The sequence below is a fragment of the Peromyscus maniculatus genome, chromosome 4 (genome assembly GCF_049852395.1).
Source record: "Peromyscus maniculatus bairdii isolate BWxNUB_F1_BW_parent chromosome 4, HU_Pman_BW_mat_3.1, whole genome shotgun sequence".
Lineage (NCBI taxonomy): Eukaryota > Metazoa > Chordata > Mammalia > Rodentia > Cricetidae > Peromyscus > Peromyscus maniculatus.
In genome coordinates, this window is record NC_134855.1 from 11396816 (window position 1) to 11417878 (window position 21063).

The window sequence follows — 21063 nt, forward strand, 5'->3', positions numbered from 1 at the left end:
TATATCCCTGTATGGAGGACAGAGGTCAACTTCTTCTCTTGCTTTTCACCTTATTTTTGAGACAGTCTCTCCCTATACCCAGAGCTCACCATTTCAGCTAGACTGACTGGCCCATGAGCACCCAGGCTCTGGCATGTCCACTCCCCCAGTGTTGGGATTACAGGCACTTGCCACCACACCTGGCTTTTGTGTGGCTGTTGGGAACCTGAATCCAGGTCCTCATGCTTGGGCGGCGAGCACTTGACCGACTGCACCGTGTGGCAGCCTCTCGTTTTTGCTAAGATGAGGTCTCACTGGACAGCACAGGCTGGTCTCAAACCCTCAGTACTTCTCGGCTTCCCAGTTGGTGGGATGGCAAGTGCTCCTCACTGCAACCAACTAGCAAACATCCCTGTGTTTAGTATCAGACACTGCTGTCGCTGATCCGATGGGCCTGGAGTGGTGTGTCCCTCTCTACAGGTCACCTCCAGATGTCATGTCCCTGGGTCTGCTGGCCATGGAGGCCTCCACTCTGGCAGCCAGCTGCTCATTGCTTCTGAGTGCTTCCATCACCACAGGGCACTCATCCCTTCCCCTGGCCAGCTCTACCTCATCTCTGTGGCTCTGCACACAAGTCTCTTCCGATGGCCTGGCCAAATCAGTCCACATGTCTGTAAAATATACTCTTACAGAATAAACTTGGCCCAAGGAAAAAATGTTTTAAATGAGGTGTGGTGGTGTGCACATCTGTACTTGAACTTGGAAAGCAGAGTCAGGAGGAGCCGACTTTACCAGGGTCATGTCCAGGGTCATCCTCAGGTATAACGTGAGTTCAAGGCTTGCCTGGGCTAGATATTGAGGGGGGTTAAAAGAGAATGACAAGGGGAAGAGGATGCAATTATATTCTCCGAAAGCATTTTGTAAAAGGGGATGGTATATATGTTACAGTTGTGTAGCTTGGTCTTCTTGTGGGACTCCTAACAGCGAGAGCAGGGGCTGTCTCTGCCTGTTGCCTGCTTTGGGGACCCTTCCCTCCTACCAGGTTGCCTCATTCAGCCTTAACAGGAGAGGAGGTGCCTAGTCTCACTGCAACTCGATATACCATGGCTGGCTGATATCCATGGGAGGCCCGCCCTTTTCTGAAGAGAAAAGGAGGCGGAGTGGATAGCAGGTGGGGGACGGGGGTGGGGGGATGGTGCTGGGAGGAAAGGAGGAGGGGAAACTGTGGTCTGGATGGAAAAACAAAACAAACAAACGAATACATAAATAAGGGAATGGTAAAAATAGTCGAAATTTGCAAGAGGAGCCAGAAGAGATCTAGAGGCAAATTGCTGATGTTGTTGTCGGTGCGCTGATGGTAGAAAAACATTCAGATGAAAGGGTAATTGGCCAAGCAGACAGCTGTAGAGACTGGGAAAAGAACAACGGTTAACTCGCAGAAGCAGGAGAATGAACAGAGAATCTGAGGACAACATTATGACAACATCAACGGCACCCACCGGGGAGGAGGCACCAGGTTTGGAACCTGCTCCTCAGAGCCTATTAGAGCGTGTGGCTGCCTACAGGTGGAGCCCAGAGGGCACAGGGCAGGCTGGCTCAGGCTCCTCCTCTCCAGGCTCACTGGAGACTCAGATCTGCTTTCTGCTTCCGGGCCGGGCCAGGAGTTCTCTACCTGTAGCATGCTGTTTTCCCGGGGATTCTGCCAGCCCCCCATTTCTGGGAATCTTTTATTTGATCCAGCTGCAGAGAACAAAGGGCGTTCACTGCCTGTGAGGGAATGGTGTCCCCCCTTGCACACATTGGGGAAAATACGCTGGTATCTGCCCTCAGCTCCCCTCTTGGGCTCACTGATCCAGGCCACACTTGTTTACTTTCATTTGCCCAAATTCCTTCCACCTCAGACCTTGGGTTAATCCCTCCTGTCTGGGACATTTCTCTTCTCCCTTCCCCCGGGCAGTGTTCCTCATCCTCTCTAGAGACCCTGCCTATCCACATAAAGTTAGGTCTCATTTAACAGCTCTGGTGTAAACTGTAATTCAGCAATTGTGTGCTTAGCAACTGTGTCGCTGGGCAGCATGGGCAAGGCTTGTCCTGTCTTCCTTTGTGGGCACTGTGGCGAAGACTCGCAGGTCCATCTTTGAGAAATGTTTAGATGTGTGTAGTACCCTGCCTTTAAGCAGGGCCACCCCTTCGTTGACCAGGGGTAGGGTTACCAGTTTGCCAGTTCCCATGCAAGACCTCTTATTTACCCGCGTTGACCTCAGGGTGGCTCAGAGCTCCACTCGGCAAAGCTGTCTCCTGCCAAAGCCATTACAGTTTCTTAGCTCCAGGCGGAGACAGACTGCAGATGGCTTAATTTAGAAGCATCTCAGAAGGAATTCCTTACTCCACCGTTCTTCATCATTGACTCCACAGGGCCTCAGGGTCATGACATGCGGGGCCTCTCAGGCTGATGCTTAATGGGATCCTCCAGGGTGGAAAGTGGCTCCTTTGTAAGGGGAGCCGTTGAAAAAGACAAGAGCTTAACCCCAAAGCCTTCCTCGAACCTCTGATCCTCCTGCCTCTGCCTCCCAGTGCTAGGATTTACAGGCATGTGCCACCATCCCCAGTGGATGCAATGTTAGGGGGAACCTAGGACCTCACTCTGTCAGCTGAGCCACACCCTCAGCCCCCTTCCCTTTCTAGAGGCCTATTTACTTGAGTTGGCTGCCAGGTGAGCCACCAGGCTGGCCACTAAGCAGGTCCCTTGAGCCTCACTCCTCAGGCTGTTCCAAGCCCAGGAGGGATACATTAACCCTTCCTTGTGCTGACACTATTTCTCTCCTAGAGTCTACCTTCCCCTCCCAATACTCTGAGGTCCACCTTCACCGACCACCCGAGGTCACATGAATTATATCCTTTTTATCCAACCCCTCCTCTCTTTATTGGGTCCACCCTGTTTAAACACTTCTCCAGGGCTAGGCCTCATGCTGAAATAAGACCATGCCTTGAGGAACCCTTAGGGCTGGCTACGTGTGCATGCTTGCCCAAGCTCCCATTGTAGGTGAGTCCAGTGCAGGGACTGGCCTATAGCGGTGGGCTGTGGCTTGCCCCAGAGTTAGCCTGGCACTACTGAGGGCAACAACAAAGAGGTGTAAGCTTAACTATCTCAGTAGACAGTTAGTGCTTAATAAATGTACTCTAGATGGATGGATTGATGCATGTTTCTGCTTCAGTGGGATTGTTTGGTAAGTGGAGTTTGCAAAATGAACATGTCTTTGTGTGTGGGTGTTGGTGTTTAAAGTTTCAATTTATTTTATATTTTATATATATATATATACACTCATTTTATGCATATGTTTTGCCTATATGTATGTAAGTGTATCACATGTGTGCTGTGCCCTTGGATGCTAGCAAAGGACACTGGATCCCCTGGAATTGGAGTTACAGTTGGTTATGGGCTGCCATATGGTACTAGAAACCAAACTTATGGTCTTCTGCAAGGGCAGCAAGTGCTCTCAACTGCTGAACCATTTCTCCAGCCCCCACTCGCCTTAACTTTTGAGACAGAACCTTTAACTGGGACCTGGGGCTCCCTAAGCAGACCAGATTGTCAGCCCCAGATCCTGTCTCTTCCTCTCTAGCGTTGGGATAATAGACACATCCCACCACCCCTGGCTTTGTATGTAGGTGCTGGGTCTCCAACTCAGATCTTTATGCTCAAAAGGCAAGCAGTTTACCAACTGTGGAGTTTCAATTCTGTTTCTGTGATAAAATACATGGTCAAGCCGGGCAGTGGTGGCTCATGCCTTTAAATCCCAGCTCTTGGAGGTGGAGACAGGCAGATCTCTGTGAGTTCAAGGTCAGTCTGGTCTACAGAGTGAGTTCCAGGACAGCCAGGGCTGTTACACAGAAAAGGCCTGTCTCAAAAAAAATTTTTTTTTCACTGACAAAAGCAATTTAAGGGAGAAATAAATTAGCTCACAGACAGTCCATCATTACTGGGAAATTAAGGCAAGAACCTGAAGTCACTGGTCATATTTACAGTCAAGGGCAGAGAGAGAATGAGCACATGCTTGTTAGTGCTCAGCTCTCTCTCTACACTTAAACAGTTCAGGATCCCCTGCTTAGGGAATGGTGCTGCCCATGGTAGGCTGGGCCTTCCCATATCAAGTAATCTCCCACAGACATGCCCCCAGGCCAAAGCGATTTAGACAATCCCTTCTGGGAGTCTCTCCTCCCAGGTGATTTCTTGATTCTGTCAAATTGACAATAAAACTAGCCAGTATACCAATTGTGCTATCTCCTTGGGCCCCACAAAAGAACATCTCTAACAGGGCTTCTCTATAGTATGTGAGTCAGCTGAATAGGTCCATAGAGCTTCTGTCTCCTGCAGGAGTGCCCAGGACTGCCTTGAGGCATGTGTTCTTTTCTGAGGCTCCTATAACAAATCAACCCAAGCTTGGAGGTTAAACAATAGAAATGCATTCTCTCCCAGTTCTGGAGAAGAGAAATCCAAAGGCAAGGTATGGCCTTCTTCCAGAGGTTCTAGGCAAGGGCCCATCCTGCCCCTTCCTCTAGGCTCTGGTGGCTGCTGGCATTTCTGGGCCAAGGTCCAGCATTCCAACCTCTATTCTGTCCTTTCATGGCCTCCTCTGTGTCTTCTTGTCAAGGTTGGGGAATGCTCAGCTGCTAAAGATATCTGCCTCAGACCTCTAGAACCTGTGTATAGAAGCCAGGTGATGGTAAGATAGGCACAGACAGGCAGATCCCTAGAAGCTGGAGTCAGCTGGCTTGGCATCTGTGGGAAGTTCCAGGCCATTGACGGACCCTGCATCAAAGAAAAAGTGGACCCATACTCAGGATGTCCTGTCATCTCCACCCTCACACCATGAGTGCACCCGTGTACACACACACACACACACACACACTGTAAAAACCAACCAATCAACAAAATACTATTCTGGGCTGGGGAGATAGATGTCTCAGTGGCTAAAGTACTTGCTGAACAAGCCTGAGTACCCCACTGGAATCCCCAGGACACACATGAAGAGACCAGGTGTAGTGGCAGGTGCGTGTAACCCCATTGCTGAGGAGGTGGAGACAGGTGGATCCCCGGAGCTCACTGGCCAGCCAGCCTAGCTGAAATGGTGAGCTCCAGGGTCAGTGAGACACCCTGTCTCAAACCAAGGTGGGGAGCAATTGAGGAAGTCATCTGTCCTGGCTGGCTTTGAACTCTGTGCCCCCCCTCCGCCGCTGTCACCTGAGTGCTGGATTAGATGTGTCCAGCCATGCCCCATCTTTTTTTTTTCTTTCAAAATGAACTTTTATTTTTCAGTGTTATGAAGCCCCATGTGGTTTTAAATTTTATTAGTGTGTGTGTGTGTGTGTGTGTGTGTGTGATGGAGATGCGTGTGGAGGTCAGAGGGCAACCTGGCGAAGCTGGTTCTCTCCTTTCACCTTCCTGTGCGGGTCCAAGTTGGCACTCAGGTCATTGGGCTTGGCAGCAAGTGCCTTTACCCCTTACCCATCTCATCATCCGTATTTATTTATTTGAAAACAAGGTCGAGGGGCTGAAGAGATGGCTCAGCAGGTGAGGGCAATTGCTGCAGGGCTGGAGAGATGGCTCGGTGATTAAGAGCCCTGGGTGCTCTTCCAGAGGATCCCAGGTCAATTCCCAGAATTCACATGGCAGCACTGTAACTCCAGTTCCAGGGGATCCAACGCCCTCTTCTGACTGCTAAGGGCACCAGGCACATGCATGTGGTGCACAGACATACATGTAGGCAAAAACTCACATGCATAAATAAATAATAATTTAAAAAATTAAAAGTACTTGCTGCTCTTGCAGAAGACCAGGTTTCAGTTTCCAGCACCCACAGGGCAGCTCACAACTGCCTATAACTTGAGTTCCAAGGGACCTGACACCCTCTTCTGGCCTCCACAGGTACTACATGCTCATGATGCACATACGTGCAAGCAAGGCACTCATATGCATAAAATAAGAGTAAGTAAGGTCTGGAGAAATTGCCCAGTGGTTAAGAGCACTGACTGTTCTTCTAGAGGACCTGGGTTCAATTCCCTGCACCCACATGGCAGTTAGTTGTAACTCCTAGATCTGACACCCTCATACAGACATGCAGGCAAAATACCAATGCAACTAAAAATAAATAAATTAAAAGAAATAAGAGTAAATAACTATTTAACAACAACAACAACAACAATAATAATAAACAAGGTTTCATCAGTTTTTACAGCTGGCCTCAGGTCTGTACTCTGGCCTCAGCCTACCCAGCAGCTGGGATTATAGGAATGTGCCACCATGTCCCTACAGAACACTCTTCTTGGAAGAAGGAAAATTATTTTTACAGTGACATTATAACAACATGGAAAAGTTATTTTGCATAATGTTAAGCATTTTGTAAAACTGTGCATAAGTTATTACTATTATGGAAACACACTTAGGAATAAAACGCTTGTATTTTAAAAGGCAAAATGGACTGATAACCAGTCACTAGGGACAGAGGCCCTATGATCATAAGGCCTCCTGGAGACTGGGAGACCTCAGAATGAGCTACTGGATGACCCCTCAGCTGGGTGCCCAAGGCCCAGAGACTCACTGGACCACTTTCCTGAGAAGCTTCAGCTGTCTTTTGGAAGGGAAAGGTTTTTCTCTGTCATCCGTTCCAGTGGGGCCAGCCCTGGACCAGTGCTGCCCTGAGGACTGGTTTCCTTGCATGTTGGGCACCAAGCCAGAGACTCCCCACATCCTCCTTCCTGGTTTTTTTCTCTCACCTTTTGCTTCAGGAAGGCTGTGAGAAGATGCTGAGGAGTTGGCACGCTTGGTAAAGTGCCTGTTGCCAAGCATAAGGACCCGAGTTTATAATTCCCAGAGCCACTGTTTAGAAGCCACTTGTGGTTGTACGTCTGTTACCCTAGCCCTGGGCAGGGGAGGTTTCAGAGGCAGGCAGACCCCTGGTCTTGCTAATTGGTGAGCTCTGGGTGCAGTGGGAGACCTTGTCACAATATAAGTTGGATGGGCTGGAGAGAGAGAGATGACTCAGCTGTTAAAAGAGCTTGCTGGTAGCCGGGCGGTGGTGGTGCGCACCTTTAATCCCAGCACTCGGGAGACAGAGCCAGGCGGATCTCCGTGAGTTCGAGGCCAGCCTGGTCTACAGAGCGAGATCCAGGACAGGCACCAAAACTACACAGAGAAATCCTGTTTCAAAAAAACAAAGAGAGAGAGAGAGAGAGAGAGAGAGAGAGAGAGAGAGAGAGAGAGAGAGAGAGAGAGAGAGCTTACTGTTCTTTAAGAGGACCCAAGTTCAGTTCCCAGGGACTCACAGCCACCTGTAACTCCACATCTAGGGAATCTGACAAACTCTTCTGGCTTCCGAAAGCACCAGCCCATAGTGGAACACACACACACACACACACACACACACACACACACACACACACACACACACACACACAGGCTTCTAACCCAGACACACACCTACAAGGCTGACACTGGCCTGGGTTCTTGATGAGGACCTCATGTCTGAGGCCCTGCATTATCCCGAAGCCACCAGTGCTCCTGACAGTACAAACCGTGTTGGCCCTCTACTCCAGCCCCCCCATCCCATCTTGAACTTGAGATATAACTGAGCTGGGTAAGCAGGCATGCCCTCGCTTTGCCTAGAAAAGCCCTGCACATTCTTCTGGCTCTCCCCAGGTCTCTTCTCCAGGCCCTCTCCTCTGAACCCACCAAGTCCTGGACTCAGGATGCTGTCACTGTAGTCACCCACCCTCGCTGACTGTAAAGAGGTAGGCTGGAAGTTGTTGGGAGACACTTGCTATCCTGTAGGACTGTCAGCTCCAGAAGGGCAGATCTGAGTCTTCCTTGATCACGGTTGTGTTCCTGTGTCTGCCCCAGAGCTGTGTTCAATAGATGTGAATGAGCGAGAGGGAGAAAACACTTAGAAGTTATCAGTGGACAGCTAGAGCCTACACCCTGCCTGTCCTGAGGGGTATCCCAAGGAGGACCGCCATGTTGGGGATGTTGTACTGGTGGGCAGGGTCTCCCCAAATTTGGAACTAACCAGTCCAGGGGCAGCAGAAGAGGAGGCAGGTTCTCAGCTTGCCACTGCTTCTGGAGAGACAAGAGCAAGCTGAGCAGTTGGTGGCATAAAATCCTGCCTCTTTTTGGTTTTAGATTTAAATTTTTTATTTGTATGTGTGTGAGTGTTTTGCTTGCATGTATACCTGTGTACCATGTGTGTGCCTGGTATCCAAGAAGGCCACAGGAGGGTGTTGGATCCACTGAGACTGGAGTTACAGGTCGTTGTGAGTGAACATGTGGGTGTTGGGAACTGAACTCAGGTCCTCTGCAAGATGAGCAAATGCTCCTAACTGCGGACGCATCTCTGCAGGGCCCTCCCCTTTTAAAGTTTTGCACTTTGTGACATCGGTTATGAACTCAGGGCCTTGCACAAGCCAACACTCTCTGCCTGAGCTACACTCCCATGTCCCAAGACGCGATCTTAAGTGCAGAAGTTGTCACTTCTTAAATTTGTCTCCCTCTTACATTTTATTTTGTTTTGTTTTACTTTGAGACAAAACATGGTCTCCTGTAGCCCAGGCTAGTTTTAAACTCGTTGTGTAGATAAGGATGATCTTGAATTTCTGATTTTTCTGCCTTTGCCTCTCATGTACTGGGATTATAGGCGGGGTTTTATTTGGTGCCAGGAATGAAACTTAGGGCATCTCGAATGCTAGGCAAGGATGAGCCACATGCCCGGCCCTCCCGTATGCCTTCTGTTTGTCATTTTCCTGCATTGTGAGGCAACATGTCCCTGCACTCTGGTTCTGGGACTCTTGAGGGTCTTGTCTACACAGGAGAGGAGAACTTAGATTGTCCCCTTGGGGAAAGAATGTGTTCTCTCTCTCTCTCTCTCCCCCCCCCCCCGTGTGTGTGTGTCTATCTGTCTGTCTGTGTGTCTGTGTGTCTGTGTGTGTGTGTTCGAGGACCTGTGTATAGTCCACCCGTGGAGGAGTTTGCTGGAACCAGATCTCATCCTCCGTCATGTGGTCCTTAGGGTAGAACTCGGGCTTGGCAGCAAGCATCTTCACTTCCTGAACCATCTCCCTGGCTCTTTTTGGAGGGGGTTAAATGGTAGAAAATCACCATGTGAAGGTTGCCAGGTCCTAGTCATTGTCAACCCCGGTCACTGTGGGGTGACATCTGTCGGACACACCTCTTCCCTAGCAATAAGCTGGAAAGAACAACCTAGGAGCTGCCACCTGGCAGCCACTGCCCCTGATGCCTTTGCCCGTCTCTCCCAGGCTCAGAGCTAGGGCCAGCACTGTTCTGCCCCCCCCCGCCCCCCATAGCTGCTGCTTCCATTACTGCTCTGGGGTTGAGGCTTGGGGAGGGACGGGGGAGCACAGGACCGTCTCAACTGAGCACCTGTCATTTCCCTCTGTCCACAGGTGGGTCCCCATCTTGCTACATTCCCCACTGAGGCTGATCGCCAGCGAGCTCTGAAGGCCCACAAGGAAGAGTATGCCGTGCGCCAGGGCACCCTGCGGATGGGCAACTACACCCACCCCTAGCCCTCCCCACAGGAGGAGCCTCCTTGATGCGGCAGAAAAACCCCCGAAGAACTCATATTTCTCCCCCAGACCCCAGAAGACATGCCCACACTTTGACACAGCTCTTTGCCACAGGGACCTCAGATTCAAGTCTTATTTTTTTATAAGAACCCCGAGCCCCCTAACCTTTCTGTCTTGTCTCACCCCCAATTTCCCTCTGCCTAGGGAGCCACCCCCCTCACTCTCCCCCACCTCCTCCTCTCCTCTTTCCGCCTTTCTCCTCGTCCATTTCTCCTTCTGTCTCCACCTCCTCTTCCTTTTCCAGGAGACCCACTCTGCCTCTTTGCAAGCCTTAATAGATAAACCAAAATCACAGGAAGTTTTAAAATAAATAAACAAATCCAGGCTATGACTCAATTTCACAGCCCTGTCTACCAGGCGCCAAGAGCGACCTGTATATTTCCTGCAGAAAGTGTAACCCCAGCAGGCTTTGAAAGCCCTCATTTCATATTCCAAACATGAGTTTTAATTGCCCTTCTGGGGATGTCTGGGGTCTCGACATGGTGGGATTCTCTCTCTGGGACCCCTGACAGCAGAAAGAGCCTGCAGTTCATTACTCAGGGCCAGCCCCCGCCCTCAGTGCTGTGGCCCTGTCAATCACACAGACCAGCATGGACTTCTTAAGACTACCCGGATGTCGCTCACCCCTCCAAAGGAGAGCGCCTTGTGTGGGGGCAGGGGACTGGGGGACTCCAGAGGTGGAATACCTCAGTACCTGAATCCCATCTTTCCCCAGTGCCTTTGGCTTCTCCTCACAAATTACAAACTGATTTATTTTAAATATAAAAGATGACTTGCCCTCTTCGCCATGAGTCTTTATTTGAAAGCAAACTGTAAAGGGAAGGGAACTAATTTCAGATGTGGGTGTGTTGCTATACAGAGACTTTCAAGATATGCCAACTTCTACACCATGCCCACAGAGCCCTCCCTCAGACAGGCCAGTTTTGGGGACTCTAAGAACCTGTCCTAGGCAGTGTTCTATTGTTGGGAAGAGACGCCATGACCACACAACTATTTATTTATTTATTTATTTATTTATTTATTTATTTATTTATTTATTTATTTAATTTTCTCTTATCAGCTTGATACAGTACAAATTCTTATCCTAATAGTAAAATGTTTCATGGTAGCTTGCCCAGTGATTGAGTAAAACCAAAACTTACTATAAGCCACAGTCATCCTAGGGTGTCGTTTTCCCCCTCCCTCACTATGTAGCCTCCCTGGATCCACCACACAACTCTTATAAAGGAAAACATTTAACTGGGGTTGGCTTACAGTTCAGAGGTTTAGTCCATTGTCATCATGCTGGCGCACAGGCAGACACGGTGCTGGAGAGGGAGCTGAGAGTTCTACATCCACATCTGCAGGCAGCAGGAGGAAAAAGACACTGAGTGTGGCTGGAGTACCTGAAACCCCCAAACCCACCCCCGGTGACACAGTTCCTCCAACAAGGCCACACCTCCTAATGCCTCTCAAGTAGTGCCACTCCCTAATAGCCAATCACTCAAATATATGAGCCTATGGGGGTCATTCCTATTCAAACCACCGCAGAGCCCCAGGCGACTTGAAGCTCTCAGGACTTACCTGTGCCCCTGCCTGCCTCATGCCTGAATTGGGACATGTATTCATCTTTAACTAACCTGCATATACAGAACACTCTGTTTCCCCAAAGCTGCTTCCTCTGTCCTCACACGTCATAAGTGACACCATGCATCCAGCTCCTAAAGCTCAAACCTTACTTTGCTCAGGTCCCTTCATCTCTCACATCTCATCCACCACAAGCTTGGGTGTAGTTCAGTTGGTAGAGGGCTTGCCCATCATGTACAAAGCCCTGAGGTCCATCCCCAGCATGGCATGAAACAGGTACAGAGGCACACATCTATAATCCCAGCTCTTGGGACATAGAGGCATAAGAATCAAAGTTACATAGTAAGTTCAAGGACAGCCTGGGCTATGTGAAACATGGTCTTAGAAAAAAAGAAGCCAGTCAGTGGTGGCACACACCTTTAATCCCAGCACTTGGGAGGCAAAGGCAGGCGGATCTCTGAGTCTGAGGCCAGCCTGGTCTACAGAGTGAGTTCCAGCACAGCTGGGACTATACAGAGAAACCCTATCTAGAAACCCCACTCCACCCCATACACACCCAAAAAAAGAAAGAAAGAAAGAAAAGCTGGGCATAGTGGTACACACCTTTAATCCCAGCACTAGGGAGGCAGAGGCAGGAGGATCTCTGTGAGTTCGAGGCTAACCTGATCCACGAAGTGAATTCCAGGACAGCCAGGGCTACATAGTGAGACCCTGACTTGAAAAAAAAAAATACAAGAAAAGGGAAGGAAGAAATGAAAGAAAAATATGGAACTGTGATTCACCTGGATCCTGTCGATGCTTTCTTCAAAGCTGGAGCCTCAGCGGCCTTCTCTCCCTCCAGCTCTGTTCCCTCCACCAGAGTTACATCCCAGCTCAGAGAAGTTCAGAAAGCTCCTAGCCGCTCCCTGCTTCCCAGCTCCTCAGAAGCCTTGCTCTAGAGCAGGCTTTCAAGTTCTGTGGCTTCTGAAGGAAAAGCCAAGGTCCAGCGAGAAGGTCCCCAGGCCCATCACTGAGTCTCTTCCTACCTGAGCCGTCCCTGGATCACCTCCCGCCTCTGCCCCCCCCCCCACTTCTGCCTCAGGCTCAATGCCTGTTTTCTTCCCTCCCTGCTGCATGAGGTCCACACTGTCACCTGCCTCTTCCTTCTCTTTCAGATCTTATCTCCTCCTCCCACAGCCCCAGGTAAATCCACACCTGCCTGTGTGGATTCTCTGCAGCACACGACCCCACTAAATAAAGACTCCAGTTTCTTTACTGGTTTACTGTCTGTCTTCCCTCCAGAGGGAGGACACCACTGCCATCAGGGATCTCAGACCACAGCCAAATCCCACAGGTCACGGGCTGGGCACCTGGTAGGTGTTCAGGGATATCTGTACTGTGGCCACTGACTGGAGAGTCCCCTGGGCCTGGAGGGTTCTGTACACAAATCTGAGTAGGTTTCCATATTGGTACATACTCCACATACACACCTACACACACATACACATGCAGTACATATGCATGCACACATCACATCACACACACACACACACACACACACACACACACACACACACACACCTATGCCACAGTCCATTAGCAACAACATACTGACCCCTTGGGAACCTGGTGCAGTAAGGCTATGAAGGGCCCTACCCCACCTATGTGCTTGAACCCTCTTCTCACTCCCAGAGGGAAGCAAGACTCCCGTCTCATTTGGCTAAAGCCATCCCGAGTCTCCAAGTGGGGTGGAGATGCAGAGGTGAGCCAGAGAGGGGGTCAGCCACAGAGCCAGCAAATCGGGCCGCTGTGCAGCCAGCGTGATCCGGAGCAAGTGTCCTAACCTCTGAGCCTGAGTGTGAGCCAGGATCCTGCTCCATCACCCCTGAGTTAGAAAGCAGACCCTTAAAGAATGTGTAGGATGCGATAACACAATAAAATGGATAAATGTGAGTTTTTGTTTTCTTGCTCTAACACACACTGGGGGTGAGTGAGTCCTGACACTGATGTTGGATGAGTTCAAAGGGCAAGGGAAAGGTACTTGGGATTGGGCCAGCTCTCAGCAAGAGGAGCAGCTGTATCAGAAGCCAGATAATTTTCCTAAGCATCCCTGCCCCCCAAAATTGGGCTTTAAGTTACTAAGGGTGGGGTTAGCCTTAATGTGGCACAGACAGAAGAGCCAGCAGTACCAGGATGGCTTTCCCCAGGACCTCGCTGAGGCAGTGAGTGGCTGGATTAGGCCAGCACACACCTGAAGTCTTTCCTTTATTCAGCTATCCTTTGCCCTGTACACTGTGCCACTGTGGGGCCCGTGATGACGCCTGGGTGCTGTCCCCATGGGTCATGCTCAGGATCAGGGCCGGATCTCAGGGAACTCAGTGAAGACCCTCAGCTCCTTGTCCTACAGCGCCACCCACTGGACAGCCAGAGGCAGAGTCTGTGGAGAGTCTTGGCCAGGCATCTTGGGCTCCGCTGGCTTGATTCTTCCAACCTCATTAATTATTTGAGCCTGTCAAAGCCCCACATCTGGGTCTGGTCTGATTTCACCGCTTCAAGTATCCTGCCACGTTAGCCAAAGCCCTGCTCCCACTTGAGCCTGGCTTGGGGTGGGGGTGCAACTGCCTGCCCTGTTGATCCAGGATAGAGACCTTGAAGGCCTCAGCCTGCAGGGACAGGGAATTCATTTTGTTGACTTGGTTAACCTCCCTCTACCACAATCCCACCAACAACCCCACAGGTGGCAGATTCATGGCCACTAGAACCCAGGGCAGGGAGATGGCAACGTCAGAAGATTGTTTGCGTGAGGACCCCGCACCTTAACAGTCTCACTCTATAGCTCTGTCCTGGAACTTGATGTGTAGACCAGGCTGGCCCCGAACTCACAGAGATTTGACTACCTTTGTCTAATAAATGCTGAGATTAAGGGGGTGTGTGCCACCACACCCAGCCCATGGGTCTGCTATCTTCTAATCCCAGTGTTGAGATAAATCCAGGTGGATCCCTGGAACTTTCAGGCCAGATAGCCTAGCCTATTGGCTAGCTCTCACCAGTCCAGTGAAAGACTGTCTCAAAAAACAAGGTGGGTGGCCCCCAAGGACCTGACATCTGAGGTTAATCACTGACCTTTTCCCTCCCAACACACAAGTACACACACATACACCTACACACACACATATACTTACACACATATACACACACCTACACATACACACCTATATACACACATACACACACCTACATCTACACACATATACACACACATACACACACCTACATCTACACACATATACACACACATACACACACCTACATCTACACACATATACACACACACACCTACACATACATACATACCCGCACACATATATACACACACCTACACCTACACACACACACACACACACACACACACACACACACACACAGAAACTAGAACTCACTTACAAGGGAGGTCTACATATCATCCCAGAATCTGCCTCTGAAATGACTTGCATGCATCAACTAGGGATGCATGCAAATGGGGAGAACTTAGCTTTCCATCCCAGGCCCCCCTCCAATAGTTCCGTGTGAGGACAGGTGTCATGAAGCTACGCCTTGAGCCCCTGTTTTGGCCATCCCTCAACACCATCAGTTAGGATTTGGGGGGTTTCTTGGCCCTGGGGTGTATACACTTTCTAGGAGTCCCAGGGAGGCGTGAGGTCTGGATCCAACCTGGACTGCTTAGAATTTTGGGGCCTGCCTTCTAAGGTGGGGGCAGGGGGTGCCAAGCAGATGTGCATCTAGCAGGAAGGGCCAGCAGGTGTGGGCCTGTGGGGCAGGAGTGTTGAGATGGAACTCCCGGAAGAAGAGCTCCCAAAGAACTCAGAGTCCCGAACAACACCTGGAAAAGTCAAGGGAAGCTGTGGGGTTGGAGGGCCACTCAGCAGCAAGACCAGAATAAGCTTCTGTCATGGTGGGACCCCATCTCTTGTGCTGATCCCCCACTGCCTACAATATATCCCTAAATCCCAAATTAGTATCATTCATATCCCCCTCTCTGGAATATCTAGAGAATATTTTTCTTCTTTGACACTTGGTCTCATGAAGCCTATGGTTGGCCTTGACCCCTCTACTTAACCAAGAATAACTCTGAACTCCTGATCCTCCTGCCCCCATCTCCCAAGCGCTGGGATTACAGACGTGTGCCACCATACTTTTACCTGGTGCTGCAGATTTCAGGCACACTGGGTAAGCACTCTACCAGACTGAACCGTAGCTCCATCCCCCAGACAATAATCTTCTTGGCCAGAAGAAAGGAGCTGCTTCTGAAATATGACTTCTATAGCACTGTGATCAGTGGATGTCTGCCACTTGCCGGAGACACTTCATAGTCCCAGATCCAATTCCAGTTCCCAGAGAGGTCCCTAGGTCCAGAGAGGGCTTGTTCTTCCTCCAAGCTGGGAATGTAGCTCAGTGGTAAAGCACTTGCATGATCTGACATTCCTGAGATTCAGGTGTAATACTACATTAGAAAAAAAAACAAAAAACTCACCCAACTGGGCAGTGGTGGTGCACGCCTTTAATCTCAGCAACTCTGGAGGCAGAGACAGGCGGATCTCAGTGAGTTTGGGGCCAGCCTGGTCTACAGAGCTAGTTCCAGGACAGCCAGGACTGTTACACAGAGAAACCCTGTCTGGCGGGGGGGGGGCGGCGGGGGCGGTGCGCGGCGATGACACGACACAGAACAAAACAGCACCTTCTCTTTCACTTGTCCTTGTGGACCAAAACATTCTGCTTTATTCATTTCCTTTCCCTGGGAAAATCCTTCGATGCTTGCACTTATCATTACGAGGAAAGAAGGCACACATGTGGGGGGAGGGGGGACAAAAAACCGAAGCTAGCTTTCTGCAAACCCACCCAGAGCCTTGCCCGTGAAAGGCAAGCGCTCTACCACTGAGCCATGTCCCCAGCCCCAGGTTGACTTTTGATTCCAGTTCCTCACATTGGATGCAGGGAAATGACAAACTTGGACCTGTGGCTGGGAAATCTAGAAAGCTTTTTTTTTTTTTTTTCCCTTTAGTGCTAGGATTGGAATCCAGGGCCTCACACATATTAGGCAAATTCACTACCTCTGAGGCCCAGCTCAGTGCTATGAAGGGGATTATTTAGATAGAGCATACAAGAAGGGATCCCTCTGTGACAGCCTGTGACTTGCTGGCATCTGGTATGAAGCACAGACTTGGTAGGAAGGGAGGGAGGGAGGAAGGGAGGGAGGAAGAGAGGGAGGGAGGAAGGGAGGAAGGGAGGGAGGGAGGGAGGGAAGGGAGGGGAGGGAGGGAAGGGAGGAATGTGTTCTTCTGGTTTCAGGGGTTCCCCAGAGCCTTGACCTAAACAAGTACAGAGAGTTGACAACAGCCTGGCCTCAAGGCTGCTGTTTGTCCAGAGTCTTTCAGACCCACCTGCCTGAGAGCATAGAGACACCACCCTCAGGCCTAAACTGCACCCCCAATCCTCCGCCCCAAGAACTGGCTTTGGTAGAAAGGTCCTGGGCAAAGGGTGATGGATGTCTCCTGGGCCAAGGGGAACCGAGCCTGGGGCCTCTAGTCTGCAGGCAGGAACACAACTGTGGGACTATGAATGCACAATAGCTGTTCTCCTGGATCAGAACCAAGTTTGGAGATGCCTCTGAAGAACCCCAGAAAATGGGGTGTCATCAGCCTCATTTTATAGACAGAAAGACTGAACAAAATGAAAATCAGAAAACCAAACAAACAAATCTCAGAAAGCAACTTGCCCCCCTTTTTTTTTTGAAAAGTGACTTTTCTCAGGGTCCCAGAATAGAGCGCATGCAGATTTTAAGGAAATACCAAAATAACTCAGCATCAAAGACAATATTTAAAGTGCAATCATTTAAAATAAAAAATCTAAAACTCAGGATGGATAAAATAAACATCGTAAATGAAGATTTGCCTGGGTCACTAGGTCCCAGTCTGAGATTTGGAGCTGGGATTCCAATCCCTCTGGTGTGTTCTTGAGTCAGTATTCAAAATCACCCGGCCCCATTCTTCAGCGACTCCAAAGCTTGAATGGCGGCTGTTTATATATATTAGCACAGACCTCAGGGGCATTCCGAAGACACGGAAACATCTCTGTATGGCTCAGCCTGCAGAGCCAGGTAATCAAAAAGAGCAGAAACAAGCCTGTGTCCAATCCCAGGGCTGAGTGGTGCGAGGGGAAGAGGGAGGGAGAAGAGAGAGGGAGGGGGATGAGGTGGAACTGGGAAAAGGAAGCGTCCAGGTCTAGCCCTGACCCAAAACCAAGCCTAGGTCTGATGGAGAAGGCTGGAATCTACAGCCGGCTGCCTCATAACACCCGCAGGCCTCTCCCACCCCCTGGTCTTAGGAGAAGGCTCTGTATGTGCCTTTGTATAAAGAGAAACCCGAGCCCCTAGCAGGAGAGACAAGTTCAGAGGCAGGCAGGGGAGCCAGCTTCTGAAGCTCCATCTTACACCTGTCTGCCCAGGCTCCACCTCTCTGGTGGGGTGTTCTTGGGTTTTGAGGGGCTCTGGATCTATGAGAGGTAATTTCACACGGGGTGGGGACACACAGGGACTGGAATTTGAAACAAGGAATTGCTAGAGGAAGCGGGAAGCTGGAAGAAAAGCCCCGGGGTCTGGGGCGGGAAGCCTGAAAGAAGAGATTTAGATGCTGGGGTGACAGCTCTGGATCCTGGGGTAACACTGACTGGTCCCCTAGAAATGCTCATCAGATTTCCTTCCTCCCATCAAGGTCCCCCAGAGTCTTTGGGAGGGACCAAGAAGTGCTGGAGGACAGGTGTCTGGGAAGCCAGTTGACATCCTACTGAGCACTACATAAGTTTATGGGGCGGGAGTGGGGGTGGGAGTGGGAGAGTGCGGGGTGGGGGTGGGGGTCAGAGAGTTTGGGAAACACGCAGAGGCTCACACCCAACCACTTAGGACCTCAAAGTCCTGTCACCCCTTCCTGTCAAGCAGGCTTCCCCGTTGAAGAGTGCATTGAATCCAGACTGTCTGGACCACTTGGTAAAAATTTCCCCTATCTCTTTCCGGCTGCTTCAGACAGGCTGGGCTCAAGAGCCTGCCAGATGATGGAAGCTGGAGAAGTACCTCTGGTCAACACCCTAAGTTGGAAAGAAGCAGTCATGTGAAAGAGGGCTAGACCCTAAATTCCAAACGAAAAACCCCACGCAGCATGTTTTATATTGCTATAAATTACAATAATTTATATTACAATAATAATTCAATACTAATGATGTTATATTAACTGGCTGTTAAATGTTCTTGGGCCTCGGAGAAGCATAGAGAAGCCGGCTAGGGCTGCAAGAGCTTGAGTCCAGGCCTGGTTTATTTTTTCCTCTTGCCCTAAGAGAGATCTGTGTCCTCTCTGCCTGCTTGGACTCTGAACTGTGAGCTATAGGCTTCACCTTTGCTGGGTCCGAGAGATCTCTACCGATCTCTACCGAAGTCTAAGACTTAGAAGGCTGGCCAGGGCAGGAGCTGCTAGGAGCCCTTGAGGCAGAGGAGGCTGGAGACACGATATCTACAGAAACCGCAGCTCTTTGCCGGCCGCAGCAGCAATGTTTACAGGACCCGAAAGAGTGGGATGTCTTCGACTCATGTGGACTTAGGGTGCTACGGAAGATGAGGGTCCTCCTGAGATGAGAAGCAGCGGAGGTGTGGGCGACCGGCAGCCGAAGAGGGACCCGCCTGCAGCAGGAGAGAAGGCCAAGCGGGAGGCTGGCAAGGAAGGCCCCCGAGACACCCGCTCACGGTGATTTATGACTCTCACCCCCATCCACCAAACTGAAAAGAAAGACAAGCAAGGCCCGGCGGGAGGCACCCAGCGCAGGGGCCGCCGAGCTCCGGCCGGGTGCCCCCGCCCTCCCGCCTCCCCGACAGCTTGCAGCCGAGCCTGGCCCTCCGCCGTCCCCCGGGAGCAGCGGGTCCTCCGCTCCCAGCCCGGCCGGCGGCGGCGAGGCCGCTTCCAATCTGCCGGCAGGAGCAGAGGGAGCGCGGGGAAGCGGGGCGCGAGGCCACCGCCGGCCCAGCCCGGAAGAGGACGAAGTTTCCGTTCTGCGCGCTGCGAGGGGCCACTCCCGGCCCGAGAACGCGTTTGCTGGAGGCGGCGGCGCTTAACGATTCCACCGCGGCCACGGGCGCCGGCCGAGCCGGCCGCGGGCCTTAAATAGTTTCCCAAGGGCCCAGGACGAGGGGTAGGGGCGCGCCTAAAGGGAAAGTCTGGGCTCCCCGCGAGCTGCTGGGCTGGCGACTCGGGCCCCTGCTGCACAGGGGCGCAGCCGTGCTCCCTCGTGGACGAGGACACCGTCCTCTGCTGAGGACAGAGAATCCAGACCCCATCCGTTGCAGCTACTTTGGGGTCTTGGGCGCCGGCACTACCAGAGGCTGACCCCAAAAAGTCGCGGAACTAGAGCGCGGTAGTGGTGTCCAGAGGGCGAAGGGGGAAAGGCCGTATTTTCATTTTCAGCACTGCCTTGAAAATAGAACCCAGGCCAGCCATGGCTGGGCGCTGACTACCAAGCTGGCCTTAGACATCTTCGTCATCTTTGTGCCAGATCAAAACTTGCATTGTCCTGTCTAGAGGTACATCACACACACACACACACACACACACACACACACACACACACACACACACATATCTAAAACCCACTAGCTTCTCAGGACATGAGCCCCAGGGAGGCCACTGGCTGGGGATGAAGAGGTCACTGCTTTGTTTCTTCAGACCATAGTCATATCTGTGGGTCCCCTTAACATTCTAGACTTGATCTTTCCCACGGCTCAACTCTTGCCTCCAAGTAAGGCAGCGCTGGGATGTCTTTCTCTGAAAGACATCAGGCTTTACCTTCTGCTCCAGGACAGCAGGCCCAGAGGCCAGAAGGAGAAGATTGCCATGTCCTGCGTGTGTGTGTGTGTGTGTGTGTGTGTGTGTGTGTGTGTGTGTGTGTGTGAGAGAGAGAGAGAGAGGGAGAGAGAGAGAGAGAGAGAGAGAGAGAGAGAGAGAGAGAGATCTAGAACCCAAACAAAACACCCCGAAAACAAAATTTTAAATTCTTTTTCGTACTAGGAAAGGGATTCCCCACGCACGCCAGTCTTTTCTCCATTGGGTTTTGCTGCTTTTCTGTGGGATGAGGAAGAAAAACCGGAGGTAGGAAAGGGATTTACGACCGTAGTTCGGTCAAGTAGCTTGAATAATTGTGGACGGCTCGGGAAAGGCTTTCAAGGCCGCTCATCCCAACTACAGGCCACGCAGCGCAGCCGGGCTGGCCCTCCTCCCACCGGTCTCTGCCCCCCTCAGCTAATCATCTTCATTAGGGGCGTCATCGCCGACCTAATGAAAGCAAACTGTGTGGAAATCGCCGGTAAACAGGTCTGTGCTGTAATTAATTCAGTGTCTCTTTTAATCAAACTGGAAAAGAATCGGGCCGCGGCTTGTGGAGCCGTGACATCACCCCCAAAATCGACCGGAGCCAATCAGCGTCATCACTCCGGGGACACGTGGGTGAGTCCCCTTTAAAAAAAAAAACACAACACAACGAAAAAAAAAGAGAGAGAGAGAGAAACAACAAAAAAAAAAGCCAGCCCCAAAGTAAAAGTGACACAAGTTCGATTTTTTTTTTTTTTTAAAGGAAGGGGGGGCGGCGAAGGCGCGCGCCGAGGACAGGTGAGAGCTGCGGTGGGAGCCGCGGGGCGCTGTCCGCGGTGCTGACGGCCCCCGGCGAGGCCGAGTGCGCACGCAGGCTCTCCGGGGCCAGGTGGAGCGGCGCGAGCGGCCGGGGCCGCCGCTGTCCGCGGTGCTGAGGCCTGCAGGTGCGCTCTGCTCCGCCCGCGGGTAGCGCGGCCCGGGCCGGGGCTCTGCGCCGTGCTGA

The 21063-nt window shown here is 51.2% G+C and overlaps 1 protein-coding gene across 1 annotated transcript in view; it reads left to right on the forward strand.

Annotated features, from left to right (window-relative positions):
- Positions 1 to 10398, forward strand: part of Cfap77 (cilia and flagella associated protein 77) — a 128602-nt gene extending 118204 nt beyond the window's left edge. The window contains exon 6 of the mRNA XM_006983369.4: positions 9433 to 10398. Within this exon, the coding sequence (XP_006983431.1) occupies positions 9433 to 9555 (123 nt within the window). The 3' untranslated portion in view covers positions 9556 to 10398. The remainder of the gene's footprint in view (positions 1 to 9432) is intronic.
- The last annotated feature ends 10665 nt before the right edge of the window (positions 10399 to 21063 follow it).